This window comes from Didymella exigua, assembly GCF_010094145.1.
Source record: "Didymella exigua CBS 183.55 unplaced genomic scaffold M421scaffold_3, whole genome shotgun sequence".
NCBI lineage: Eukaryota > Fungi > Ascomycota > Dothideomycetes > Pleosporales > Didymellaceae > Didymella > Didymella exigua.
This window is the reverse complement of record NW_022984777.1, coordinates 1268633-1294579: the sequence shown is the minus strand read 5'-3', so window position 1 is coordinate 1294579 and position 25947 is coordinate 1268633. Positions and strand designations below refer to the sequence as shown.

The following is a 25947-nucleotide window of genomic DNA, read 5'->3' as shown; positions in this document are numbered from 1 at the left end:
GACAGACTCGGATTTCGTGTGGACTGGGACAGCCCGAATTTCGTGTGGAGTGGGACAGACGAATCTCGTGTTGATCTGGATGTCTCTTCGCGTTCTCGACATGTAGTCGATCAAAGATGACGTGGGGTTGGAGAGCCTCACGATGAAACGCGGGGCCGTTCCGCGGATGCGTGCACCTCAGAAAAGGCCAGTCGTCCACAGCAGATGCAGGAACACCCGGAGGAATTTCGCTGAGACACCCCATGTTCTCTTCGTGCCACCTCGTTGCCACTCCAGCAGCACCACTCCGACGGACATGGCGGCGGGAAATTGCACGCACACGATGCCGTGCCATGCCGCCCATGCCGCCCATGCGTGCCCATCTCTTCCAGACAAGACGAGATGCTCGGGGCACCGCAGCGACTCCATCGACAGCATGGCGAGGAGCAGTCCCGATGACGGGAAGCGGCGAGGCCTACTTTACAGCCAGTCCTCTTCGGCGAAACCTTCGGCGGTCTTCCCGCCCAGCGGATGCCCACAGCTCATCGACGCTATCGTGGCCCTGGCTCCACCGACATGGCATTCTCTTAACCTGCAACTCTCGACAAACTCTCCACAATCATCCAGTCTGCTGCTTACCGCCTCCACTCACCTTCACTTTTGCAACGCAGCTTTTGCAATGTCGAGCTAGGCAGCCGCACGTGTCCCGGCGCCACTACCGTTTCTGGAACATAAATACCTGCAAACATCCAGTCGTCACATCTCACCATCCATCATTCTGCGGCACACGTGGTTCGAGGAGCTGTTCCACGGCCCCCCGATGGCCTCCTCCATCAACAACTGTGTGCTGCTTCTGGATCTGCCTGAAAAGGCACTCGCCGGCATCGACCTGCTATCATTCACAGCATCGCCGAGGTTTCGAGGTGTCAAAAACCTACCGTGTGGCCTGCACTTTGTCTTTGCAGCCAGCGACAGTGCGCTGTCAGTACGCCACGGAGCATGGTTCTACGTGTCGCCCGGCACCGGCTCACCGCAAGTCTTTGTCAAGCGCTGGGATGCTCAAACCGAGGATATGGTCGCTGAGACGTCGCAGACCGAGGTGCTGAGATGGAAGGCCAACCTCGGGAGCATATGGAAGGACGGCTTGACGCCATATCGCCAGACTGTGCAAGAAGCCGGCTCCGCAGAAGCCGACTACCAGGAAGAGTCGCAGGACTGGGACGAACTGACGTCGAGAATCACGCAAACGCTATTGTCCCGGATATGTGGCCTCAACCCCGATCACTGGAGCCTAACGTCTGCTTCGTCTGGCCTGATGGACCTGGACACGATACCGGGACTGCAGATGAGCAATTCCATGCAGCATCCAGAGAAGGAGCTCAGGTTTCTTCCGATCGATCTGAGGCGGACGTGGAGGGTTGGAGCGACTGGGCGAGAGCGCACCGACGCAGCACAGGATAGATCCTGGTACCTGGGCGATCTGATTGAAAACCACAGCCAGGCGGGAGACAAGCGTGGACGAGAGTTTGAAGTGCTCGGTGAGCTGCAGTTTGCGTTCCTCATGGTCCTCACGCTCAACAACAGCTCTTGCCTGGAACAGTGGAAGAGGATCTTGTCCTTGCTCTTGACGTGTCAAACAGCAATCAAGGAGCGCTCCCAGCTGTTCCTCGAGCTGCTGCGCACCCTGCGCGTCCAGCTGAGCCACTGCGTGGATCTGGATGGCTTTTTTGACATGGCCGAGGTTGGGGGAGGCTTCCTGCGACCGCTGCTCAGGCGGTTTCGAAAGAACCTGGATGATTTCGACGGCAAGTGCAAGTCAGACATGATGGACGAGCTGGACGAGCTGGAGGACTATCTGCAGAAACAGTTTGGTTGGGAGCGTGGTGATTTGTTCGTCAGGCGTGGAATGCTGGATCTCGAGGACGGCGAGCGCGTCGAGATGGACGTCAACGATGCGTCCGAGGATGAGGAGGCTGGAGACTATGCCCCGACAGTCGTCGACCTGACACCAGCACAACTCAAGGAGCTGAATCGAGCCGACACTGGCTCCGAGAAAGATGCCGCCGATTCCGAGGACGAGGCTGAGCTCGACGACATGGATCAGCGGTACTGACTCGACACCGGTGAGCAAGATGAGACTGAAAGGACCTTGTCTTTGAAGCCTGTCACACAGGTCTCCCTCTCTACCCGCAGGGCCCTGTCGTAAAAACACCAGCCTGCAGGACCAGCGCCAAAGCGAGTCCAAATCTGTCGTGCAGATCTTGCCGGGGCGGCACAGCCTTGCGCCAGCAACACCGCCAGCGTCCTGCAAACGCTCTACAGCACATCTGCATGCAGACATGTCATCAACTCAATCTACACATGGCTTCACAACAGCTCACCATTCACAATGCATGCACAGCCTGTCACATCTCAGATGCAAACACAAAGTCGTGTGTCTTGACGCGCCAAGTGCCAATTTCCTCTCTCGGCCTAGGCGGCCGCCACTTTGGGGGCTGAATTCGCCTTCCCCTGCACCGCCTCTGACCATTCCCGGCACGCCTCTGACCATCCCCGGCACGCCTCTGGCCAGAAAGCGCCTTTTGGTAGCGCGGGGACTCAGCTGCAGCACGGGCACTCAGCTGCAGCACGCCGCCCAATGGGAGGGCCGAATGCTTTACACGTCGTTGCTCTAAACTACGCTTTCAATGCGCTTCCGCCAGATCGTCGCCGCAATTAGGACTGTGCTGCGGGCTGCGAGGGGCAGGGGCGAGCGCGGTGCGCCTTGAAGTGGGAGGCTTGATGTATAAACAGTACCGGTGAGCCTTGTGGAGATTTGAAGTCTGGTTTTCAGCTTGAGAGTTTGACGTCTACTTAACAAAGTGGTCTGTCTGATTGCTCTTGATATCCTACACACAGCCTCACACAACCTCACACAACCTCCCACCACCTCCCACAACCTCACACAACCTCACACAACCTCACACAACCTCCCACAGCTTAGGACAGATTACAAAATGGAGAAACAAGGTGGTGAGTACATTTTCTTTCCGGAAGCCTTGCAATCGCGCAACATCTCTCTCAATAATGAAGTTCTGTGTTTCGTCATTCAATCACGCTTCCAAAACCTGATCACCCATGACATCCCCCAATAGATACTGACCTTCACAGTCCCCATGCAGCAATACCCCCAATCGCCCGACCTAACCGGCACACCCCAACCGCCCGTCTACCACCAGGACCCTGCCGCGCAGCACCAACAGCAGCAATATGCGCAGCACCAACAGCAATACGCGCAGTCGCCGCCGCCCCAGCCCGCGCAGCCCGCGCAGCCCGCGCACGCCTACGAGCAACAAAAGGCGTACCCCACCCCCCAGCCCGGCATGCCGCCGCAGCAGCAGTCCGGCGCCGTGTACCAAAATGCAACGCCCATAGCGAGTCTATCCCGCGGGCCCGCGCCAGCAGACTGTCCCGCGTGCGGCCAGCGCAGCATGACGAACTGTAGTTTCGAGACGGGGAATACGACGCAGTGAGTCCCTCTTACTCTGCCTCCTCTACTCCCCCCCCGCGAATGAATCCGAATGGAATGGAATCGGAAAAGCAGAATAGCGCTAACACACCACAGTGCGTGGGCCTTGGGCCTCTGCTGTCTCTGCCTTGTGGGATGCATCCCGTATCTGATGAACAGCCTCAAGGATGTCTCGCACAAGTGTGGTCGCTGCGGCGTGTTGCTTGCGACCTGGCATCGTAGCGGCACGACGGAGGTGCATATCCACTCGTAGACGGAGGTGTATTCCGGGAGGGGGGGATATGGTGACGTGGTGTTGCGATACCCGGGCGCGTTGAGTGGCGGTACGTGTCGTGTTGTATACCCTAACAAATCAAGATTTTGCAGCGACGAGATGTTGTGTGCGTGTGTTGCTTGTTGCGTGAGGCGTTGAGGCTGAGAGCGTAAGCCCAGCTCCCCACCCCATGTCTGATTGCTGAACCCATAAGCCCGAGCCCGTAGCCCTTGTCTTCCCTCCCCGAGCAGACCGAATTCTGCCCCAGCTTGCACCGACCACTTCACACCGACCACTTTACAGACACCGCACGCCAAATGATACTCCAGGCCTGCCATTCGTTGAGAGACGGCGGTGCGGGGCGCTGGCGGACGGTCTGCACTGAATCCAGTTCGCATTGGACAGGAGCAACATCACCATCACCAAGAGCACCACATTGGAAGGCTGTGTAGTTCAATATCGTCATTAACTAGATTACAATTACAACGCTACAGTGGTATCGTGCAAATAAAGCAAAGAGAATTCGTCGCTCCCCGGAAACCGCCGAGGAGCATCATCACAGCAGAGCAAATCTGCTTGCATCATTATCATCGCCATGGCCGTGTAGAGAGAGGCTCGGTTGAGCAAGCCCTCGCTCAGACCATCTGCTCGCCCCGTGCGCCATGCTCGTGGCTCATGCGGTTGTTGCCGATGGGCTTGCGCTGCACATGGTGGCCGGGCGCTGCACCAGGGCCGGCGATGGGGCCTTCGGCCTGAGGCACCATGGTGCCGCGGGGACCATCTGCAGCATCAAAGGGCGCACCGGCCCAGGCGCTGCCGTCGTGTGAGCCCCAGCCCGCCTTGCGCGTCCAGACGGCGTCGTGGAAGCCGTCGAAAGTGCTGGGTCCTGCGCCGTAGACGAAGGGCGCGTGGCGAAGGACGGGGACGTGGTTGAAGCGAAAGTCCCAGACGGAAGCGTAGACCATGCGGTAGCTGCTGAATGCCATCATTGTGCCGATGGAAGCGCCAGCGAAGACGTCGTACCAGTTGTGGTACTCGTCGATGGTGAGTGCGCCGCCGATCAGGCAGGCGCCGAGCAGAGGAGCGTAGATGGCGACTAACTTCCACATGGCTGGGTGGTAGTTGGCGAAGACCTTGAGCTTGGCGTTGAGGTAGAGGTAGAGGAAGACAAAGCCGGCGAAAGCAGCGGTGGTGTGACCCGAGGGCATAGACTCGAGGGCGTCGTTGATCTCCTTCTTGTCACCTGTGCAGATGCTGCGGTCAAACATGATGGCGCGGAACCCATTGGCGACGTTGCCACCGGTGGGACCAGCGGACTCGAAGGTGTCGGTGTCGTAGGCGAGATTGTCGGGGATCACGGGCTTGCAGACAGCGAGGAAGTGGGGGCGGAAACCTCCAATGAGCCACTTGATGAAGACCTGGAAGACGGCCGCGACAATCAGGGAGTACAAAAGACCAATGGTAGCGTTGTTGACGTCCCAGAACGAGCGGACCCTGATCTGGCAGATGAGGAAAACGACGAAAGGGATGAAGAAGGCCATCATAGCAGCTGCCCAGATAGGGATGATCTCGTTGCGGAGAGGGTACGCAAACTCGGGGTAGACAATTTCTCCATCGCCGAAGGTGACTGGGTGGCTGTTAGCAATGCTGGTATTAGACGTTAGTGAAGAGACTCACCAGGAAAGCTGCGGCTCGGTGCTGGGTCAGCGAAGTAGACACCCAGCCCAATAGCTCCTAGCACAGCCATGGTTACGATGTCAAGAGCAGTGGCCTTGATCCATGCACCAAAGGTAGGGCGTGAGTTCCAAGCTCGCGCACCGCCATGGTGGCCCTTGCTAGCGAAGATGCCCTTCTTTTCGCGGTGCTGGGGAGTACCCGTGGCGGTAGTCGTGTCGATAGGCGCAGCCGTGTTCCTCTTGTTAAAGAGACCCATTGTAGACCGGTGTTGTAGTTGTTGGTGATTTGAGGTGGATCGAAGGTGCCTACACCTTTGTTGACACCAGCGGGGAGAAGCGTGGCTGAAAAGCTGAAATCGCATGCACCTCACCTATATACTCCCTCAGAAACGCATGCGAAATTTCTCTGCCGTCGTCACAGGCCGCGCATCCCAAAAAACGACAAACAACGACATCATTCTTCACCCTTTACTCGCTTTCACGTAAGGAGCGTCCAATAACCCTACCCTTGGGACGCCACAAACCGGTCCTCATCCCTGTCCCAGCAACATTGGCCATTCAGCGCACGTTGCAGAGCGCTCAATGAGGAAGGGATGGCACGAAAGCCACATCACGATGCCGTGTGCTCTGTTCTGAGACGGGCAGGAAAAAGTTGGCACGGTTGGCAGAAGCTTAGTCGCCGTGCGCCAGGAGCTTACTTGAGCTGTGCGCCTCTGTGTGGCTGGAGTCTTTTCGTTATGATGAAATCAGTAGTCTGGATTGTGGGCCATTGCTGCCGACTGCCGTTTTGTAATTGCCAACAGATGGGAAACTGACGTTTCCCGTGTCAGGTTTCGCATGAGAAGGCGCAATGATGTCACCACGCATAGACAATTTCACAGGCTGGCAACGCGACACGACACATGATCATGATGCTTCGAACTCGCTCTACGAAGTATGGATACCGAGCGCCCAGTGTTGACGGCACACATGAGTTGTCCTGAAGGTATACGAATAGCAATGGAAGTACGATCCAAGAACATGCTGTATTCCTCTACGAGTCTAAGAGCCTACGAGTCTACGAAACCCTATCCGCCCATTTGCCTCAATATCGCCTCCTCGTTATCGCAAATGTGGACGAGGCTTCGGTGACTGTGTTGCATGTGGATAAGAACGATGAGGCTCATGCCGTCTTGTGCGTGACCTCAACCGCGAACGCAATATTAGGATGTGGTACCCACAACTTTGCGAGCTACCAAATCGATCGCTCTCACGAAACGCTGATTGCTAATCATCTCGTGTGTTCTCCCTCTTCGCCTTCGTCGCGTGGACCTCATCACCATCTTTGATGCCTTCATTCTTCTGCAGCCTGTGGTTCTAATCGTCGAAATGGTTGCTCATCTCCGGCACATATCTAAACAGCCCAGAGAGATAGGGAGTTCTGATGCCGGGTCCTCGGAATCTGGGTACTCGAACTCCCAGTCTGCCAACACGATGGATTGCATAGTCACGCCATGTATCAACCTGAGTTGTGGACGGGCATCTTCTCATGTGCGTAGTGGCGAAAACTCATTGCCCAGTTCAATCAAACGTGAGCATCCTCGCAAAAAGATCTCCTGGGAACCCTCTTCATGGAGCCAGACTTCACCGAAAAGAATGGACACTGGAGTGAGCGATAGCCAGTGTTGCGTTCAACAGTTGACGTCGCAGGGTTCCGCATTGACGACAAGTCGGCATCGACAGATGGAGAATACCAGCAACATCTCGTGTGAAGGCGAGACACATGGAATGAAGGAAACCAGCTTTCGTGCTACTACGCGAAGTGTACGTTGTGTAATGAGCGTTCGGCAGGAAGAATCCATGGCTGCAGGTCTCATCGTATGCACTGTACCTAGGTGCGTTGAGCGCCGTACTTTCCGCCTTCGGCCTCCACACCTCCATCAATGTCGATACATCCAGCCAACCGGCGGGAACTGCTGTGAGATACTGACGACTGTTCTCACATATACAGCAGACATCCTTGAAGGTCTCTGACCAACATATGCTGTTCGAACCCTCCCCACCAAGTCCGGCTGATTCCCCGCGCCGCTGCGCAGCTGCACAACCTCGAGGTCAGCACCGGGGGCTTGTACCTCTGCAGCTCAGCATCTGCAACGATTTCGATTGACCGTCAAAGTACTTGCGCAATCAATTGGCGAGGCGATCGCATACGCTCGTCCTTCCTTATCGCGCGGAAGCGACAGCGTGCTGTAAGGTGGAGTTCAACGCCCGCAACAACGCCTTTTCGGCACGGCAACATATCACGATAACTTTCGCTAAACCATGGAAGTATCTCAGGCAGCTCGAGATCTCTAAGATCAGATGAGCTTGCGGGGTCAAGGTATATTCCGTCACAGGCCACGAGCGGTGACCCCAGCCACATGCCTCACGACCGTGCCTAGACCGAAACCTTTCGCATACACCGCTTACGGGACCTCCATGGCCTGTAAGAGCTGAGCGCTGTTTGAACCTTTCCTGCTATGCATGCAGGATGACTGCTTCCGGTAAATGTCAGAGTACAGTCTCAGCTCAGCTCTCGGCTGTGCTGCAGGACTGTGGAGCTTGACCTGCAACTAACGCGAAGACCTCAGCTTTGAGACCAATCTTTATCCACGACGAGCAAGCAGAAACACTGGAGTGGATATCAAAAGTTTGCAATATCAACAGTCTTCAAAGGCATGATAGAGGACTTGCCTGCTTATGCGCTTACATATACTGCTTAGAGTACATGAGCAATCATGTACCTGGACCTTGCATACTATCAGGCCAGAGTGTTACACAAAAAGAAGCACATCTCACGAGAGCATCAGTCAAGCCGTTGCACATGCGAGACGCTACCCAATATGGTTACTGTTCTTGTTGGTACACAACTTCCGACTGGATGCCCATCCAGTACACTGCAGTCATTTGCTTACAGTCACACGGAAGTACTGCTTCGACCGCAAGCTCAGGGAATCCCCGGTCCCGCATTGCCCTATTAATCAGCTCTCTCGCTTATCGCCACGTGAATTGCGCCTCAAATTCTTGTAGGCAACCTGCTTTGGGTATATGCCTCTGGCCGCTGCAGTACAGCCCACTTTGTACTTTCTCTAAGCTCCGGTCACTTTGTAGACAACCTCCTACATCTCACGCCATGGAACACCGAGAAAATGACTACGCCAACATGAGCATCCCCAATCGTGCTCCCTCGCACGCAGAGTGGAGCCCTCCACCACCACAGTTTGAGGAGCACGATCATATATACCCAGCCCATGGGTCACCTCATGCCAACTCCCCGCCCTCGCCGTACTCATCGATGCCACATTCCCCACCACCGCCGCTATCTCCACCTCTACATGCCTACCAACATTCCTCGACGCAGGAGTATCAGCATGGGTATTTTAACAGCCCGTGAGTATTCTGTCAACGCCATTGTTTGCAATGGATTGGAGTAGAATGCTTTTTCGCATGTGCGGTTACAGCTTACTGACACCGCTCAGCGTATCGACGGAGAAGGAAACACCCTATGCCACGCACCCAGCGACTGGTGGTCCCACGCCGGACTATTCTGCACCGCAAGTCGTCCCTAGCCAGCAAGCATATCCGTTTGGAGCTCAACCGTTCCCACCTTCTTCACATGGCGGTAGCACACTTGTATCGCCTCAGCCAAGACCATATACGTTCAAGGAGCATGTCGACACATACGACCAACAAGTATCGCGGCCAGGCTCTATCCCGCCCCCTGTACCACCCAAAGATGACAGGAAGTGTGGATTGAAGAAGCGCACCTTCTGGATGCTGACGGGGTGTGTCGTCTTCTGGCTCATGGCACTCGCCGTGGGCCTCGGAGCTGGGCTAGGTATTGGCCTGTCAAAGAAAAACAAGTGAGTCATGTTTCTCCATCAGATACATTCGGTCGTCTTGATTGCTGATTACGTAGTAGTAATGAGGTCAAGGTTGACCCGTTCTGCCGTGACCACCCTAAGCTTTGTATTGGCGGCTCATTGAATGCCGAGTACCTGTCAAAGAAGGGAGCTTTCAATGGATCCGGTATTGCACTGGCTGGAGAGTCTTGGAATCCAAAGAATGGTACGCTCTTTACCTTGTACTTCCAGCATCATACAGGAGCAATTCGGTATTTGAAGTACACCAAGGGTCAGAAGTGGATCGGCGGCGGTATCACAGAGACAGTTGCCAGCAACGCAAAAAATGCAACGCCCATCTCAGCTGTAGCCTACGTTGCCAACGCGACGCAATTTGTAAGTCCGACCGCTTCCGTTGTCATCGCTGCGCTGACAACGTCAGTTTCATGTGTTCTATGTTGGAGACGACAACAAAGTCAAGCAGGTTACTCAGACCAACGAGACAACCTCCACGCAACTATGGACAGACGGTCCTCTCAGCAAGCAGAATCTCGAAGTCAGCCGTGAATCTCCTAGTACTGGACTGCAAGCGTGTTGGAAAGGCAACTTCTACGGCGACTCGGACTACAGCAAATTTCCAACTGTCAATGGCAGCATAAATGATATACCTTTCGACAACAGACTGGGCATGAACATCTGGTACGCATCGGATGATTCTACCTTCAAGCAGTATGCCTGGTATGCCGGCAGCCCCGATTGGAAGCATATCCAGCGGTGGCAGGGCTTCAATACACAGGCTGGTGTTGGCTGCTATAGTTGGGGGGCTGGCACAACACAATACGCCATGATGGTCAACAAGAACGATGACGTCGAGGTATACTGGAAAGACACCGATACCAACCTGACTACCAAGGTCCAGGACGAGGATCACCCTTACAACGTCTTCGTCAATGCCTCGGGCGCCACTATTCCTGATGTTTGGCCCTCAACGTCGTTGGGATATACCACCTACTTCTACGCCCAGTCCGCAGATCGAAGCATTCGCGGCTATGACATCAACTACAACGCGGAGAACACATCGTATCCTGGGCACGAGAACTTTACAGTCCAGACGCCTGCACAACCGTTATACGCTCTTGGCGGCACGCATTTGACTGTGTCCGCTGTGGCAGAGAAGGACAACGACGGAGATGTACTGTACGACAGTCTGTATGTATTCTTCCAAACGGAGGGAGACGATATTACAGCAGCGACGAGGAGATTATACGGCGGCGAGTGGACCATTGCGCCGCTCAAGATCCCGGACACATGAGTCCAGTGAGTCCAGTCTCGTGCTGAAGTTCTTGTGGCCAACGATCACCCTGCACATCCTCGAGGTCAAGGGCAGTTTCGGAGCGCGTCGAAGACCTTTCAGTGAGGGCAGTTCAACTTGTACACGTTCTCTTTCGTCAACTCTCCCGCACAATGGCGCATTGAAGATTCTTTATATGAACACCTGGGTACAGGCGTTGCGGGATTCACGACATCTAATAAATGGGGCGGAGTAAGGTTGTACGCACTTGTTGAGATCGAACCCAAAGCCTGCAACGAAAGGCACTCATTTAGCACGTCTGCCGTTGCAATGTATCGGGCATCGACCACAGTGACCACTGCAATCCTTCCGTGCATGTACAGCGTTGCCATGAACACATATAGCACCGACACCTACGTCTTTTCAGCCGTCTACGTTTGTCACCGTCTTGACTTGCTGCTTCTGTCAACGACAGGCATGTGCAATTTCCTCTCTTGCTCGCCACTGTCCACAATGACGCCCTCAGAAAATAACAGCAATTTTGGCTTTTTCCGAGAACTGTGGCTAGCCGCCTCCCTGCGTACGCCCAATCTCCCAGGTCCACCACCAAAAGTAAGCGGTCGATCTTGGTGCACTACAGGTTCACACGTCGAAGCTTTCAAGATCGCGTGTGGTGTCGCCAACGGGAACTGGGATTGATGGTACTTACAGCAGAGACTCAACCGCGGAAATGACGATCCCTTGTCAGCGGCACGAGAGTACACAGTGTGATGTCAAGGTGTTTGAGATCAATGAGGGACTCTTGGCGGTGCATCGTGAAATTGCTGATGGGGCTGAAACCGTGGCCCAAGGCCAACACTAACCGCTCATACCTTCCACAATCCGTATCCGTGGCACGGAGGTGAAAAGCCGTGACAACGGCTTTCTCCAGTAATGAGTGATCAAGCCGCCGCTGGAGTGTGGTAGGTACCGTCGTCTTTGGTGGGCTGCGCGCTTATGGGCGCGTGTGCGACGGTAATTGCGCAGGTTGCGTGGCCCGCGCTCGGCTCATCCTCCTCGCTGCTGCAGGAACCGCCAATCGCCAATGACTATCGCGACAACGGGTATCCTCGTCGCTATCACCCATGGCTGCCGTTATCGCACGCGGCAGGTACAGCCAGACATGGTGTCCCGCGTGCCGATCACCCATGCCCTGGTCTCCACCCTGGTAATTTGTCGGCCCTTCAACGTCTGAATCCTGCGCAATTTGTCCCCAACGGCCCCAGTCGCGTCTGGAAGACTTGATGCCCACTGGCATGAGGGAGATTTGTGGAGAGGACGTTCGGTTCCCGGAGACTAGAATCTTGATGCCGGCGCAATTCTGCTCATCACCTTCTCTTCTTTCATTTTGTTCCGACTCACGAAGTCGCCTTCTACTGTGCAACTGTTTGCTCTTCGGGGCTGTCCACTCCTTTGGTCGTGCATCACTTTCCTTCCGTCCTCAATTTCATACCTGATACCCACTAGCAATCCACTTGAAACGCGATGCCTAGCTTGCTCACGAGATCAAAGTCGCTCCGGCTTCTGAAGGGAAATCGGAGGGGCGCCCAGCAAGAAGAGTCTCAATTCCAAAGCTCTGTTCCATCACCGAACATTCCCCAGACAGACTTTGACAGGTTCAAAGCAGCTACACCTGTCCCTAGGGCTGAACGAACGCTTGAAGCACCCGAGATGGTAGCCCGGCCGAGTACGTCAAGTGGACCGGGGGAACGCGCAATACAGTTCCACAAAAAGACAGTGCCTGCTCCATCAGTATATTCAGAGGACCGGTTCCTCGCTTTCTCTTCACCGACGAATTCTTCCGCCGTACTACACGCTGTCGAGAGTCCTGTGGACGTCATTGGCATTGCGCTGGGCAGCCCAACTGTTGGCTCGCATTGGACCTCGACGCCTCAGGCTACCACGGAGAACCTCATTGCCGACGCTCAGATGTCGTTGCAAGGCCATGCGAATGCATCGACAACTACCATCACGGGAGCCCAGACACAACCCAAGCCCAAGATCAGCCGGTGGAAGTCACTGTTCAAGAAGACCGCGCCGCCACCGAAGGAGAAGTCTTCCTTCTACCAGCTGGCACAACAAGTTACACCAGCACGTGCCGATAGTCACCATGATACATCGCCAAAGTCGAAGACCAGGCCAAAGCTGAAGACGGACGGGGGCGTTACATTGCCGGTCTCGGTGTACAATCCTGATATCAGGGCCTCCCGTAACAAGTCTCAAGAAAATGTGTCCTCGAGGGAGGTCCAGCATGGAAGAAAACGTTCAGCAACTCTCGACGCTGGACGTTCAGCACCTCGATCTTACAGGTTCCAACGGTCCGCTACTACCCCAAACCCGCCGCCGGCTACCTCTGGAAACTCAAAGATGAATTTCTTGGAAGGTCCACCAACTCAGTCACCACAGACCTCAGCTGGGGCTGGACTACTCGGTGTTGACATACCTGATACCAAGCTGGACAGGTACAGCGTCATGTTCAGTGGCGTGCTAGAGCCTAAAACGGACCGAGCTTCGTTGTATCAGCGGCGGCAGTCAAGGATAGATGCTGATAACGTCAAACCACTAGACAAAATATCGATCAAGGTATGCCTTGACAATGTTGGACATCACCACCTTGAAATTTGGCTAACCAAAAGAAGGAGAATAAAGAGGTCTTGGAGCCACCCAAGCTGCCACGAGCCGCGTCGCCTACCACCTCGAACCCTCCGTCAGCACGGTTATCGTTGTTTCCCTCGACCGGACGCTCTACACCTACTTTGCGCGCAGGTACGCCAACACTACGAGCGGGCACACCGGTTCTACGAGCTCCATCACCACTTGTCTCGAATTCGCCTCGCGCTAGATCGAAGACTGCACCTGCGAGATCTCCCACACAACAAACATTCAAGGCGACAGAAGAGACTAAGCGCAAGCCGCCATCAACCAGCGTTACCCGCCAGTATAGCGAATCTCCCAACTTCAAGCCTCAACAAGCGCCACCCACACCTTCTTCGATCAACAGCTTCGATATCTCCGACAACGAGTCGGTCACAATTGTGGTAGCCCGCACAACACCAGCCGAGACGCAAGCATGGAAAGCGCATGTTGAATCGCAAGAACCTCACTGGGAAATTCTCCCGAAACCCAGATCCGCATCCGCATCCGCACCTGCAAACACCTCTACCACCTCGCTCGGACATTCCGTCTCTCGCAAACAGCCCCGCGTAACCGCCGCCTCAGCGCTCTCTTCGCATCCTTCTTCTGCACCTCTCGAGGTGTCATCACCACTTCAAAATCTCCAGACGCTCCTCTCGCCGCCACTTTCTGCCGAACCCTTCAAGCAACCCACAGCTGAAAAGCCAGTGATCCGCAGGACCCACAGCCAGCGAAAAGCGACGATTGTGGGCGGCAGTGTGCAGACGGCGACAGTGGGCATTGCGAGAAGTGTGAGTGTTAGCAAGGCAACGAGACCGAGGACCTTGAACAGGACGCCGACAGACCTGGGCAGGCATCTGCAGACGAGTTCAGAGAGGAACCTTGGAGACGGAATGGCTCTTACGCCAACACTGGTCGAGATTGGTAATCGTAAGAGCCAACGAGTGCAGCTGGTGGATGCTTGAGCAATTTTTCCAGCGCGATGTCCTACACTTTAAGTTTCCTTTTCATCTGAGCAGTTCTGTACCGGCGTGAGGTTCTGTCCTTAGCTCACTTTGAGCCCCTTCTTCACAGGTAGATCCTGCTCCATTTTCTAGGGAGGCATTTGTCAGATGGTGTTTCGCGGAGACACACTTGGAGTCACAGGCCAGGAACATCTTTCATGCCGCACATTATTTAGCGAGGCGCTTCAATTACAGGCCGAAAAGTCAGGAAGGAACACATTCTCTTTTGTCAACTTTCGCGCATATGCAGCTTCGACGCGCTGCAGAGCAGTTGCCACTTCACTCCGCTTCTAGCATCTCATTAACGTAGGGTCACAGCGAAGGTAGACTAGGCTTTGGACGACATGTTGCACAGAATTGCACTCTCACATGAAGCAATAACACAAGATACAAACAACTGCTCTTCTCCATCCGTCGTGCTCATCTGTTCCTTCATGTCATGTGCTCAACGCGTAAGCAGCTCACATGCGCACTTGAGGCCTCCATGTCTGTTGAACACCCGGTTCCTTTCACTTTATCACCATGCAGTGTCTGACAGTCTTTGCAGAACGCCGGTCAGCGCCAGAGCGGGCTATGCCTCAGCTTTCGCGTCAATAGCGCCCCCACGAACAAGCACAGTCCTTTCCCCGCAACACAGAGTGCGACCTGAGCACCAAGCTTTGCAGCCACTGTCAAGCTTCCCCATTACATGTCTGGGCTCTGGCGATGCTCGAATCGATGCAGGCACCGGTGTGGCCTTGTACCGCCGACAGCATGAAGCTCCATCCCGGACCCCGCATTGGCACACTCGCTTGCCCCGGCCGTTTTGCTCAACGTGGCCAACGGGACGCACCACTTTTGCAACCTCATCAGCCATTACGGCCCGAGTCGCAAAAAGATTGCACGAGACTGATAAGGACATCGCCACAGCCTCATATTATTGGCGGAGATATACCTCACGATACATGAATCATGCACCGATCGGTTCGAGTCTGGCGGCGAAGCTCAAGGCTAACCTGGGTGGCTCACAGAGGACGAGGGGTGAGGTGAGGCTGAGTACGGACTGCGGACTGCGGTGGGTAGGCAATCCCACCTCTTGCGCGACGTTCCCTGCTACCTTTTCTTCCTGCTGTTCCCTTTACGATTTCCCCACACGCTCTTATCCTTGCAAGAAGTTATCGTCGGAGGGGCACCTCGTGCCTAATCGCACAGTCGCTCAATCTTCCTTCGGGACCTACCCGCGGAGGTCATTCTGTTGCGAATTCGGAGCCAACAGCCAGCCTAGTCTACAAAGACTTGCCGAGTTGTGGTCGTTTCGTGCGGCATTTGACAAGTCTCTGTTCTCAACGTGAGGAGCGGAGTTTAAAAGCACAGCACCAACTTACACAAGCTCGTAGTACTCCAGTACCTAGGTGCTGGTTGTCAATCGACGTGGGTGCGCCAGACAGGCGGTATCTGTAGACGGCCTACAAGATGTCACGCGTCGAGGTACGTTATCTCCTTGCTACTTGTCTATGGCTAGTCCATTATACCTGTGCAGACATACAGAAGACCAAATGTAACAGAACGCACAGGTCGTTGCTGCGGTCAGCGCTGTAGTCTCTGCGTTCCACGCCGGCTCTGAGCTGCTCAAACACATCAAAGCAAAGCGACGGAAATCACGTGCCCAGGCGCAACAAGACTTCGAGGAGAAGCAGCTGCAGGATTCTCTTGCGTCTGGTGAACAGCAAGTTGGCTATCGCTATACGCAAGATGTTCGGGAGATGGGCGATGTGGTGCGAGTTGGTGACAGTAAGTCAAGCTACCAACCGGCCGTTTGAACTTGAATTGACATACTTAGCTATCGCCTACCAGCGTCTCATGCATGTCGTCGTTATATTGCAGGTAATGTAAATGACTCGACAGAAAGCTCATCGCTGACATGGCTGCAGGGAGAGATCATTAAGAGCCTGCAAATGGCGGTGCAGCACGAGACAGCGATCTTGAACCTCCGCCTGCTTCACGAAGCATCGATAATGAACCGCAAAGACACTTTCGTGATATTGGATGAGATGAAACAAAGAATCATTCTCATGAGACCGATACCACGTCCAATCAAAGGGACTGAGCAACGTTCTCCCGTCGCAACTCTGCCGTCTTCGTGGCCAAGCAATTTGAGACCTGTGGATATGGTCCCGGATGGATATACACCCTCGGCTGTGACCCTCCCTTCGCCAACAGAGTTGAAAGAGACGAAGTCTGGATTGGCACGCTATTTTCAAATGAAACGCAGCAGCAGCGCGGGCTCAAAACCTGCGTCAATCAGCGCGAAAACACCGAAAGGAACCCCAAAGATTGATTATTGTGCAGCTCTCGAGCAAATGGCTCAAGCCAAGGGCCAGAACCACGCTACGGTCATGAAAGATATCGATGAGATCGTGGTCCCTTACAAGGGACTTGAGGTCAACAACAGGGCCATAGATCAGCCGTGGAAGGATTCTTCGTGCAACCATCAGCACCCCAACCCGTCTCCCGAGCGTCGAGGTACGCTTGACATGCTCAATGGGAACGAAACCCAGCAAACAGACATGGTCCCTCAATTCTGGACTACTACCCCGGCAGGCCACCATGTACAGCCGCTACCGTACTCTCATACGGGCCATCTACCCATGTTCAACCAGGACGTTTTCAACGCAAGCTCTCAGCACTCGCTATACTCAGAGTCGTCTCAGTACTCACCATACTCAGGGTCGAATCCCTACCCTCATCATCAAACATACATGCCACATCGATTCTCCAACTCTTCGATGTCTAGCATACCATATTCGGATACATCGTGGGAACGCAACGGCTCGGAATCGTCTCACAGCTCTTACGCCCAGAGTGATCCTCGCTGTTCAATCTCACCTCCTCCAAACAAACCGGGCTTCCCGTTCCCGACATCTCCAAGCGCACAGCAGATCAACGATCACTATGGCCAGCTCTCACCGTATGCCACATCCTACGCGCGAACAGAAAGCAGTTATTCTTCTTCCATTGCACCTCCTTCTGTTCCCCAGCGGAGTCCGCTACGGCTATCTCTACAGAATGGCGGACCAGTCCATGCACCACCAGCGCCCGTTCAAGCGACAGATCCACATGCACAGAGTCCACACACATCTAGCTTACAGCGGGATGTAAGGGTACCTAACGCGATCGCACCTTTCGGCTCACCTCCAGACTCTCCAGTGTCTAAGGAAGCCGGCTGTGCGGAGAGCAGCTCTCTACGGCCCACAATGCTCTCTTCCGGCCCCCCAAGCTCGCGCAGTAGCTCGAGTGGCCATACTGTGACACTTGGCTTACAGGTAACACCATGGTCCAGAGCTTTGTCTGGCCCAGTCAACCGAATTAGACAGCCTTCTATTGCATCAACTGACAGTAGCGGCTCCGGCTCAATCGGTATTCTCCCTCGTTCAAGTAGCAGCAGCATTCCCTCATCCACTATCAGGTCTCCAATACCGGGGCAGGAGCGCATGATGAATGGCCGCCCATGTAAGGCGAACGACTACTGGGGCTTCTGCAAAGGTGCCTGGGATGTTCGCGAAGACGCTATGAAAGGTCTTGCACTGCGTACGATGCCCTCTGGTATGTACAATACCAAGGAAGTCTGGGAATGCAGGTCATGCAACTTCCGTGGAAACACATACATCATCACGACTGGAAAGAAGGGCAAGAAGGAGACCATCATAGATCCGAACATACATACCTCGGAATCTGGCATCCGGTATCGATGGATCTTTTTGGCCAAGAGCCACGTCAAGAAGAAGACTACCGACAGCACAAGCGAAGACTGTAACTACGGTTGTATGATTTGCAGCGTTGAGTTGAAGGTTACAAGCATATTTGGCAATGTGGATACTCTCATGTACCATTTGCTTGAGCATGTCAGTGGCATGTCACAGAAGTCGATGGTCCAGACAAAGTGCATTGTGGGTAGAACAGCTGGAGCACATGAGGAGTGGGACGTCAATGTCCCGTTGTTCGCGGAAGTCAGTGAGGTAGAGGGATGATGATCTCATGTCTCCGCACGACAAGACTGTCACGACTGTGAGCGGTCCATGTAGGGAGCTTTGTTTTAAGATACCCTTAGATGTACATCTGCAATTTATCACACTATCTGCTCTGTAGTCCGATCATGGCTCACACAGCGTGAGAATTTTCCAAAGTGAGTGGCTCTGACGGCATGCCTTTCAAGAAGGATTCTCGGAGTGGTTTCGAAGGCTGACCTTAATTATCACTTCAGTTGTCGAGCAAGAGTTTAGAGCCGTCTGCATTGCCAAGTATGGCAGCCACTTGTTCTAACTCTTGCGCATCCAGTCTTGCACCAGCTTCAAGGTGTTGCTTTGCGGACCCTGTAGACTTGCAAGAACCAGACGATCAGTAATCTTGCAGAAGCTTTATGCGAATCGGCTTACGTTTAGAGTTTTGATAATTGAGGCAAATGCTCTCGATGCAGCCCTTGAGCTCATCCAGAACAGTGTAAGTTGCTCGATACAACTGTAGCCAAACAACTAGGTCACAGTCAATAGCCTCACGAAAGCCAGTAACGATTGAGGGCCGATTTCTAGCAATCGGCGAAGCACTTCGCGGACGCCATGCTGTCTTGGTGAGATAAATCGAATGTTGGCATCTCTCGGCTGTCAACGACATCGTGAGCGTGGCAACATTGTCATTTGAAGAGTTATGACCGAATTATCTTGTGTTGCAGAACTGGCTAATCTCGGTAGCTGCATTCCATCATGCCATGAGCACAAGCCCAAGAATTGAAGGCATATTGGAAAAACCAATCAAAGCAGTCAACGCAGCCAAACAGTTGCTTGACAACTATCAATCAAAAGAGCACGAAGAAGCAGTTGCCAAGGTGGATCGGATATGGTGATACTTGGACAGAGCGGCTGGAGTCATCAACGGTCGGTTTAGCGGACTGAGTCTTGGGAGACGTCAACGTACCACTCTAGAAAGAGAACTGCGCTCGGGTCAAACTCTGACGACTTTGCCAACATCCGAACCATTGCACCTTTTACATACAATCCTGCCACAGGAACCGTATCCTCATAGCTTTTTTCCTTCCCCAATCACCCATCCCGGTGTGCCAAACACCCCATTTACCGTCGCCACCCGGTTCAGAAACAGGAACATAGTGACAGCGATGTTTCCCCACATCACCTCGTTCCACTCTCTATATGCCCAGAACACGGAACTCCCCATACCTACATAGTTTGCCGCAAGATGACCCACATCCCCGCATGCGGCGAACACCAAGTAGTACTTTGTGACATTTGGATCTCTTGTCAGTACGGTGCAGGTCAACGCGTACCCAGCAAGAAGCAGAAACAGACTGCCCAGCGTATACGCTAGTATGTCCACAGCTGGCGAGACGGGGTCCGCCGAACCAAGGCTTTGGAGCTGAGAAGAGACGAACGTAGAAGGTGCGGTTATTGCTGCTTGAGCACCGATGATGAGGGATACTGCTTGTGTCTCAGTGAAAACGGCGTGGTCATGCACTGACGATCTTACTGGGCTCAAGGTAGGTGAAGAGGAGCGCCGGCCAGAATGGCAAGGCTGTGGTCCCCAGAGACCTCGTCATCCCAGAAGTGTGGTCGTGTTAACTGACGGTAGAAAGTCGATGGCGAAGTAACCGAGTGACCTTCAGGCTGAACGCGTCGGAAGGTCAGTGATGTCATCCCCGAATCGTTCCGAAGTTGCACCTTACAGTCTTCCAACACACATCTCTACATCACACGACAGACTGCCGACTACTGCTGAACTAAAATTTCGCCAACGTTTGCTCATATTCGAATTTGAACCTTTATCTCAGAATATCGTTCACATTCTCCAGCCGACGATTACCCTCGAAGATGCGTTATTGATGGCTAAAAGCAAGTCGCTGTATCCAGACACGTACTAGTCATTGTAGATCTTCGTCCAGTCAGCATTGCTAAGTCTTTGCCAGGAAGCATCATCTGCAGACGGTTCAGTTGCGTTTGTTGTTACTTCGATGCTGTATTCCTGACCGCTGGTGACTTGGAAGAGAGGCGAGTTATAGCTACTTGGAGTTTCAGCAACTTGGTAGTACTAAATTTAATGTCTGCGAGCGAGATCACCGGAGCACTACTCTCTTCCGCTTCACAAGCTTTAGATTGCGAAAGCTGATTAGTTCAATTTCCACCCGTCTTCCGTTTCGGTGGTTGTGTACTATTTCACTTCTAGTAGGAGCGCACAGGATTTGCAGGGCGTAGTTGGTTGAAGTGGGAAGAATCGTGCTTAGTACGTTCCAACGCTGCACTCACACGCGGCACAGCTTTCATGTCGCCTTGCATTAACGTGACATTACTGTCATTCACTGTGGCATGTGTGAGTGCGCGGTAGATCAAGAGTGCATGTTGCTGATCGGAACGGCTGGAGAAGCGTAAAAACCAGCGAGCAGCCCAAATCTCCATGTTTTGGGACCAATCCGTCGTTCGATACGGCTAGGTAATCGAAAGCTTGACGGCTGGAAGCGCTGCATGGACGTCTAACGCGTGAACACGGGGCTTCTCGAAGTCAGACTTGTGAGTTTAGTCGTCCTCAGGTCGTTGTTGAGGTCGCGGCCTTGGTATTCGATATTGGAGTAGATCTGGCCGAGCTCTGTGCCCACGTCGACTGGCTCGTACTGTTGCCGACTGATCAACAGTTTGAGCTCGTGATTGGGTCTAGTAGCTACTGTTGATAATCGTGAGTTTTGTTTTGCAACCAAAAGTTGGAAGCATGATGGAGACTGTCATGCTTCTATGGCCGACGAGGCTGAGATTGTATAGTGCAGGTATGGCTCCTATTACAGCATGGCTGTACGCGGTGATGACGATGGTGGCACTGCTATATGTAGTTGTTCACAACATGCAGCCAGCAAAACCATGAACCAACAGGATGCCAAGCTCACCCTTCCACCTATGCATCCATAACGGTTCTCGATTAGGTAACAAGTTGTCGGTATGAAGACACTATCTTGACAAGTAAGGTGGACTACATGAGCCGGCAATTGTACTCAGAGAAGTATCCACGAGGGCAGAATCACTTATCTCATGCCACAATCTAGCCTTGTCGCATCACGAGAAGCCCTGGTACTAAACTAGCCTAAGCGGGCCTAGAGTCAGTCCGCTGTCCTTCAAGCTTGAGTTTCTGTATTATTGTCAACAGATGGGCGTTGTCTGGAGTAACACAAGCAAGTGAGACATTGTGTCTTTTCGTAGGATTAAACCCTGCGAAGCCGATCGTATACATTCTCCACCGGAGGCAACTGGAGTTACCCCTGCAGCCTTATATGTGGACTAGGTTCTTATCGCTTCACAGCAATCATATCCTGGATCCAATGCTTGCTTCCTCCTGTGTGTATCGAGACCGAATGTCCGGCGTGTCCGCTGCTGCAGTACTTGTACTGTTTCCTGCATCTTCCTTCGGTCGAGCCAGACTGAATCTTATTCTATGTCCATTCGGTCGTTCGATAAGGCTCGGTGCGCGTGGTCGTGCTTTCCCTCGAGCGCGACCGCCCATCATTGGGATTTCGTAGGTAACGGCGCGGAAGACGTAAAGTATCAGGTCATAGACAACGAGCGCTGCCCATGGACCGATGATCACGAGACCGAAGAACAGCTTTCAATGACATTATTACAGGAGTAAACACTGGAAAGGCAGGTCGACTCACAAATACGCGCGTGAGCCATGTCTCAACAGTTGAGAAGCTCGCGGGGAGAATAGATAGCAAGCCCATCATGTACGGCCGCTAATTGCAGCTCATTGAGCCAATTGAGGTCCAAGGAAGACAAAGTCGCAGATCGACCTGGAAGACGTAGCAATCGAGCCAGTACGTAGACTTTGAAGAGCGGTTACGATGTGGTAGCGTGATATTAGGGAGACGCGGTTGCGCGCGGGACCACCAAGCGGATCCCCTCCCGGATCGTCATCGTTCTGTATGGTTGTAGCTCACGCACAGACGAAAGGGGCCTTAGTGTGTTCACCCCTCCTTGGCACCTCAACACCAAGATCTCCGCAGCTGACATCAGGCATCTATGTAAGGCTACACCAAGTCTGAAAGCGATCATTGGATGGCCTTCAAGGCTGATCCTCGCCAATCCAATGGCCAGACTGGTGCCGGTTTGCGTCGCATTGCTCAGGCCGTCCTGAGCTCCCCCGCCCGCCGTGACACATTCACGAACAGTCAATTGTATCGTTGCAATACAACCTTGACTCGATACAACATGTTCAAGAATATTGAGAGGATCTAGAGCATCAGCTAAGGAATGTGGTCATTGGGGCATACCAGAAAGAACGAGTTGCTGGATGGCCACCCTTCCAGTCACGCTGTAGCCTAATCCTTCAGCCGGTCAGTCCAGCCTCGTCAGACTGCGGTCGCACAATCGATCTCTTAATTTTGAGGCATCTCCTCGCTCTTCGTTTTCCGCTGTATTCTTTCGACATCCTCTGTTCCAAAGCTCGCCAACTTGCTCTGAACGCTGATACCTCGCTCCTGCCTGCCAGAGAGGCCAAGGACCCTGCAACTGACACGATGGACGATATCACTTTCATCGACACAGAGCTCGGCAATGAGTACGGTGCCAGCGATGCAATCCTGAAAGCGGTCCTGCCTGACGGTAAAGTCATCCACATCTCAAACGCCATCAGTCCGTTCAAGTTCCTGGAAACATGCCCACTCTTGTACCACACCTTCGAGTACAACGCGCAGAGCCGATTGCAAGCAAGCATTGAAGCTTCCTCAGAGACTGCCGTCATATCACTTGCGCGGTATTGCTACACTGGTAGCTATCTTGCAGATGAACCGGACGGAGACAGCATCCTGCTTTTGCAGCATGCCGAAACGTACAAAATTGCCGAGGACTTCGATGTACCAGAACTAGAGATAATGGCACACGGGAATTTTTCTTGTCAGATCGAGTTTGCCTGTTGTCTGCCCAAGCACCCAAGAGACCTCCTCGACACGATCAGGTTCATCTATCGACACTTCGCCAGCGATGATGCGCGCCGCAATCACAATCTTGTGGACACTTTACTCAACTACTGTGTAGCTGTCTACCTATATCACAAGCTGGGCGAGAGCCTGGATTTCTTGACAGCTGTACGTGAGATTCCAGCCTTCCGACAAGACCTCTGCCGCACAAACATCACGAGGAATTTCGAAGACGACTGTGAGTAAATGCACAAAACTTTGTTATCAATTAATCTTAATTATATACAGGTGCTGCAGAGATCATTCGGCTGCCGTCCAGCCCCATGGCTCAGTCAAGCAACGCTCCCACGACTCTGGCCTCTCGTGAGCTGCCGAGCGCGATGTTATTTAACCTGCCTCGCAACCCTGCCACCACTGACCCGGCATCAATCAAGACATTATCTATTGGATCTACAACAGCCTTTCAACGCGCAAACCCGACCTTCACTGCCAGGCGCGCAGCATCGGATAGCCGTCGCAGGATCCCAGACCGGTCGAAGCACAGTGTGTCGGCTCCTGCATTGTCCGCGGCGCTATTGAAGTTTACCAACATCGAGTCCTCAGATGAAGACGACACCGATAGGGTGATGACCGTAAACGATGCATTGCGCAGATACAAGCGGGCGAGGGTCGACAAGACAAGCGCACGGTTGGAGGGCAGACCCCTTTTGCCTGAAGCAGATCCATCTAGTGGGCCTCGTATTGAAGAAGAGAGGTCTATACCTCTAAAGGTGGACGACGACTCCAACTGGGATGGCGCCTTCGGGGAGACGGAAACACAGGTTACCAAGATTGCCACGGGGGGCACATCTCAGAGTGCTCGACGATTGCTCCTCGAGTATGGACGCCGCAACGCCCGACCCCTACTGGTCACACAGCTGAGCAAAAGTATGACCGATGTTGGTGCATCTATCACACTCCCTCACCGATCTCGCGACCCTAAGCCTGCATCAGATTTAGACAACGCAGCCGGAAATGTCAGTGAAGACGAGGGATTTGCCCTAGTATACCGTTCTGAGGCAAACAGGAGTAGCATCCCGCACACTCAGATGTCAAGCCCTGAACTCGTGCCTGCGGCATCGATTGCTCGAACAATGACCGACGAAAAAGCCATCAGCGACGACGAGTGGACCTTGCTTTCACACTAAATTCATACTTCAAATATGGAATATGGCGTAAATTCTGCATTTGGAGATATTTCTAGGGCGTTCAGACGGTATTGACGACACTTGGAGATCTTGCAGGGGATGGCCTTGAAGGCGTTCAGGTCGCTCCTCAACAAACACAGCTTCGGCATGCTCTGCTCGAACATACTATAAAGCGGACTGGATTTGGAGATACACGCATCTTTTCTAGAACGTTCCATGTGCGATTCAAGATGCCTCATCAAAGCACTGATCTCTAAAGACAGGATGCATGATCAGTGTCGATAACGATTGGAGCTTCAACGGTGTGATGACTAAACGTTGAGGTTACTCATATGATCGGAGTACCCGTCTATCTTTGCCAACCTGGTCTTCTGTGGAGACGGAGTGATTTCCGCCGGCACCATGGGTACGAGCTACTACAGGGGATGACCGCATCGGTACGTCCAGTCCTGTCCCGTCACACAGCTACAAGGGGTCGCCCTGAACGGAGTGGATTACGATTGCCACTGCCGCGACCCGGTACCAGTCATCTTGTGTATAGATATCGTTCTTTATTGTAAGAGAAAACATATGAAACACCTCGTATTTCACCACATGCAGGTCAACCCCTTGTATTAGAAGCGTGAGCTAACTAATCGGCGTAGGAGCGACTCCAACTTGCTACAAGAATATTGGGATCTAGAAGTATACGAGCGGACGTGGCCACCCTATGTACAGCACAAGCACCGTCACTGAAATACGGCAGTGGAAAGAGCAGCCTTGTAGAATGCTGCAGCAGACAGTTTTCGACTGCTGTGGGTGGCTCCTCGTGGATAATGTTAGGAGTGCGCCAGCCACACTGCAGAGCCAATAATGTTATGCTAACAGTATCATGCCCAAACTGGACGACATGCATGGCTAGGCGGGCAGGTCGGCCATGCCGTCCAGATACAGGAACTGCGGAGAGTAGTCTTACCCGATCGGTGAATGCCATCACTGGATTGGGGAAGGTGCAGCTTTGGTCTACCTCGTATGCACGACTCGCACACTTTAAGTGGGGCGACAGCGCAACGGACCGCATCCACCTCAGGAACGCCACAGCTACGATGTTTCGAAGCGAAACCAGATGTCCCCACAATGACAGTTCACATGCTCGAGACCCTGACTTCAGCTCAAGCCACTCAAGCTAAGTGGAGACATTGTCGGAATACGAGCACGCACGTGCTGTGAAGAAGCTCAACTTACGTTTCGGCGATTAGAATGTCGAGGCTGGTACAGAGATGAGACTCTCGAGTGGCTCGCTTCTGACTGAGAAAGGCCCTTCGACCTACAGTGGCTGGCTGAACGTACGTTGCTCGGCATCGGTCTGACGACGACAACACCCCAAGTAGCTATAACGGATCTTCCAAGATGCAAACCAACTCGATTGGAGCTCTAGGTACAGAGATTTGGTGACTGATCACAGTCTGTATGGAGGTGTTGCGCTCCTGACGGCAGCTATAAAGATGAGGAGGCCCGCCTATCTATACTCATCATCACGCACTCAGCCTCTACCACTTCATTCATACTCATAAAATCTTCACTCTTATATCTCACCTT

General features: G+C 53.4%; 12 protein-coding genes across 12 annotated transcripts; 10 read left to right on the top strand and 2 right to left on the bottom strand.

The window, feature by feature from the left end:
• Positions 1-799: 799 nt before the first annotated feature.
• On the top strand, positions 800-2092 carry M421DRAFT_89324 (uncharacterized protein; the record flags this gene model as incomplete). The annotated part of the gene is made up of 1 exon (XM_033597761.1): positions 800-2092. One exon carries the CDS (start codon positions 800-802, stop codon positions 2090-2092), a length of 1293 nt encoding a protein of 430 aa, XP_033453280.1.
• An 883-nt stretch (positions 2093-2975) lies between these two features.
• Positions 2976-3740, top strand: M421DRAFT_89323 (uncharacterized protein; the record flags this gene model as incomplete). The annotated part of the gene is made up of 3 exons (XM_033597760.1): positions 2976-2991; positions 3130-3487; positions 3584-3740. 3 exons carry the CDS (start codon positions 2976-2978, stop codon positions 3738-3740), a joined length of 531 nt encoding a protein of 176 aa, XP_033453279.1.
• A 435-nt stretch (positions 3741-4175) lies between these two features.
• Positions 4176-6032, bottom strand: M421DRAFT_416627 (acid phosphatase/Vanadium-dependent haloperoxidase). The gene is made up of 2 exons (XM_033591139.1): positions 5418-6032; positions 4176-5367 (listed from the first exon to the last, which is right to left on the bottom strand). The coding sequence occupies exons 1-2, from the start codon at positions 5671-5673 to the stop codon at positions 4376-4378; spliced, it is 1248 nt and encodes a 415-aa protein (XP_033453278.1). The 5' UTR covers positions 5674-6032; the 3' UTR covers positions 4176-4375.
• A 634-nt stretch (positions 6033-6666) lies between these two features.
• Positions 6667-7497, top strand: M421DRAFT_255261 (uncharacterized protein). The gene has a single exon (XM_033588640.1). It carries the CDS (start codon positions 6785-6787, stop codon positions 7427-7429), a length of 645 nt encoding a protein of 214 aa, XP_033453277.1. The 5' UTR covers positions 6667-6784; the 3' UTR covers positions 7430-7497.
• A 1009-nt stretch (positions 7498-8506) lies between these two features.
• M421DRAFT_416625 (uncharacterized protein) lies at positions 8507-8994 on the top strand. The gene has a single exon (XM_033591138.1). It carries the CDS (start codon positions 8568-8570, stop codon positions 8826-8828), a length of 261 nt encoding a protein of 86 aa, XP_033453276.1. The 5' UTR covers positions 8507-8567; the 3' UTR covers positions 8829-8994.
• Positions 8882-10588, top strand: M421DRAFT_53755 (uncharacterized protein; the record flags this gene model as incomplete). Its single annotated transcript, XM_033595151.1, has 3 exons — positions 8882-9297; positions 9357-9672; positions 9719-10588. 3 exons carry the CDS (start codon positions 8882-8884, stop codon positions 10586-10588), a joined length of 1602 nt encoding a protein of 533 aa, XP_033453275.1.
• A 1503-nt stretch (positions 10589-12091) lies between these two features.
• On the top strand, positions 12092-14205 carry M421DRAFT_53415 (uncharacterized protein; the record flags this gene model as incomplete). Its single annotated transcript, XM_033595116.1, has 3 exons — positions 12092-13189; positions 13243-13947; positions 14005-14205. The coding sequence occupies 3 exons, from the start codon at positions 12092-12094 to the stop codon at positions 14203-14205; spliced, it is 2004 nt and encodes a 667-aa protein (XP_033453274.1).
• A 137-nt stretch (positions 14206-14342) lies between these two features.
• On the top strand, positions 14343-16027 carry M421DRAFT_255156 (uncharacterized protein). The gene has a single exon (XM_033588639.1). It carries the CDS (start codon positions 14589-14591, stop codon positions 15573-15575), a length of 987 nt encoding a protein of 328 aa, XP_033453273.1. The 5' UTR covers positions 14343-14588; the 3' UTR covers positions 15576-16027.
• Positions 15697-18251, top strand: M421DRAFT_1593 (uncharacterized protein; the record flags this gene model as incomplete). The annotated part of the gene is made up of 5 exons (XM_033587655.1): positions 15697-15711; positions 15798-16014; positions 16064-16107; positions 16155-17191; positions 17624-18251. 5 exons carry the CDS (start codon positions 15697-15699, stop codon positions 18249-18251), a joined length of 1941 nt encoding a protein of 646 aa, XP_033453272.1.
• A 925-nt stretch (positions 18252-19176) lies between these two features.
• Positions 19177-19862, bottom strand: M421DRAFT_416622 (uncharacterized protein). The gene is made up of 2 exons (XM_033591137.1): positions 19759-19862; positions 19177-19709 (listed from the first exon to the last, which is right to left on the bottom strand). Exons 1-2 carry the CDS (start codon positions 19826-19828, stop codon positions 19294-19296), a joined length of 486 nt encoding a protein of 161 aa, XP_033453271.1. The 5' UTR covers positions 19829-19862; the 3' UTR covers positions 19177-19293.
• A 2781-nt stretch (positions 19863-22643) lies between these two features.
• M421DRAFT_255126 (uncharacterized protein) lies at positions 22644-24441 on the top strand. Its single transcript, XM_033588637.1, has 3 exons — positions 22644-23420; positions 23471-24120; positions 24176-24441. The coding sequence occupies exons 1-3, from the start codon at positions 22784-22786 to the stop codon at positions 24179-24181; spliced, it is 1293 nt and encodes a 430-aa protein (XP_033453270.1). The 5' UTR covers positions 22644-22783; the 3' UTR covers positions 24182-24441.
• On the top strand, positions 24442-25811 carry M421DRAFT_255127 (uncharacterized protein). The gene is made up of 2 exons (XM_033588638.1): positions 24442-24806; positions 25014-25811. The coding sequence occupies exons 1-2, from the start codon at positions 24702-24704 to the stop codon at positions 25536-25538; spliced, it is 630 nt and encodes a 209-aa protein (XP_033453269.1). The 5' UTR covers positions 24442-24701; the 3' UTR covers positions 25539-25811.
• Positions 25812-25947: the final 136 nt, after the last annotated feature.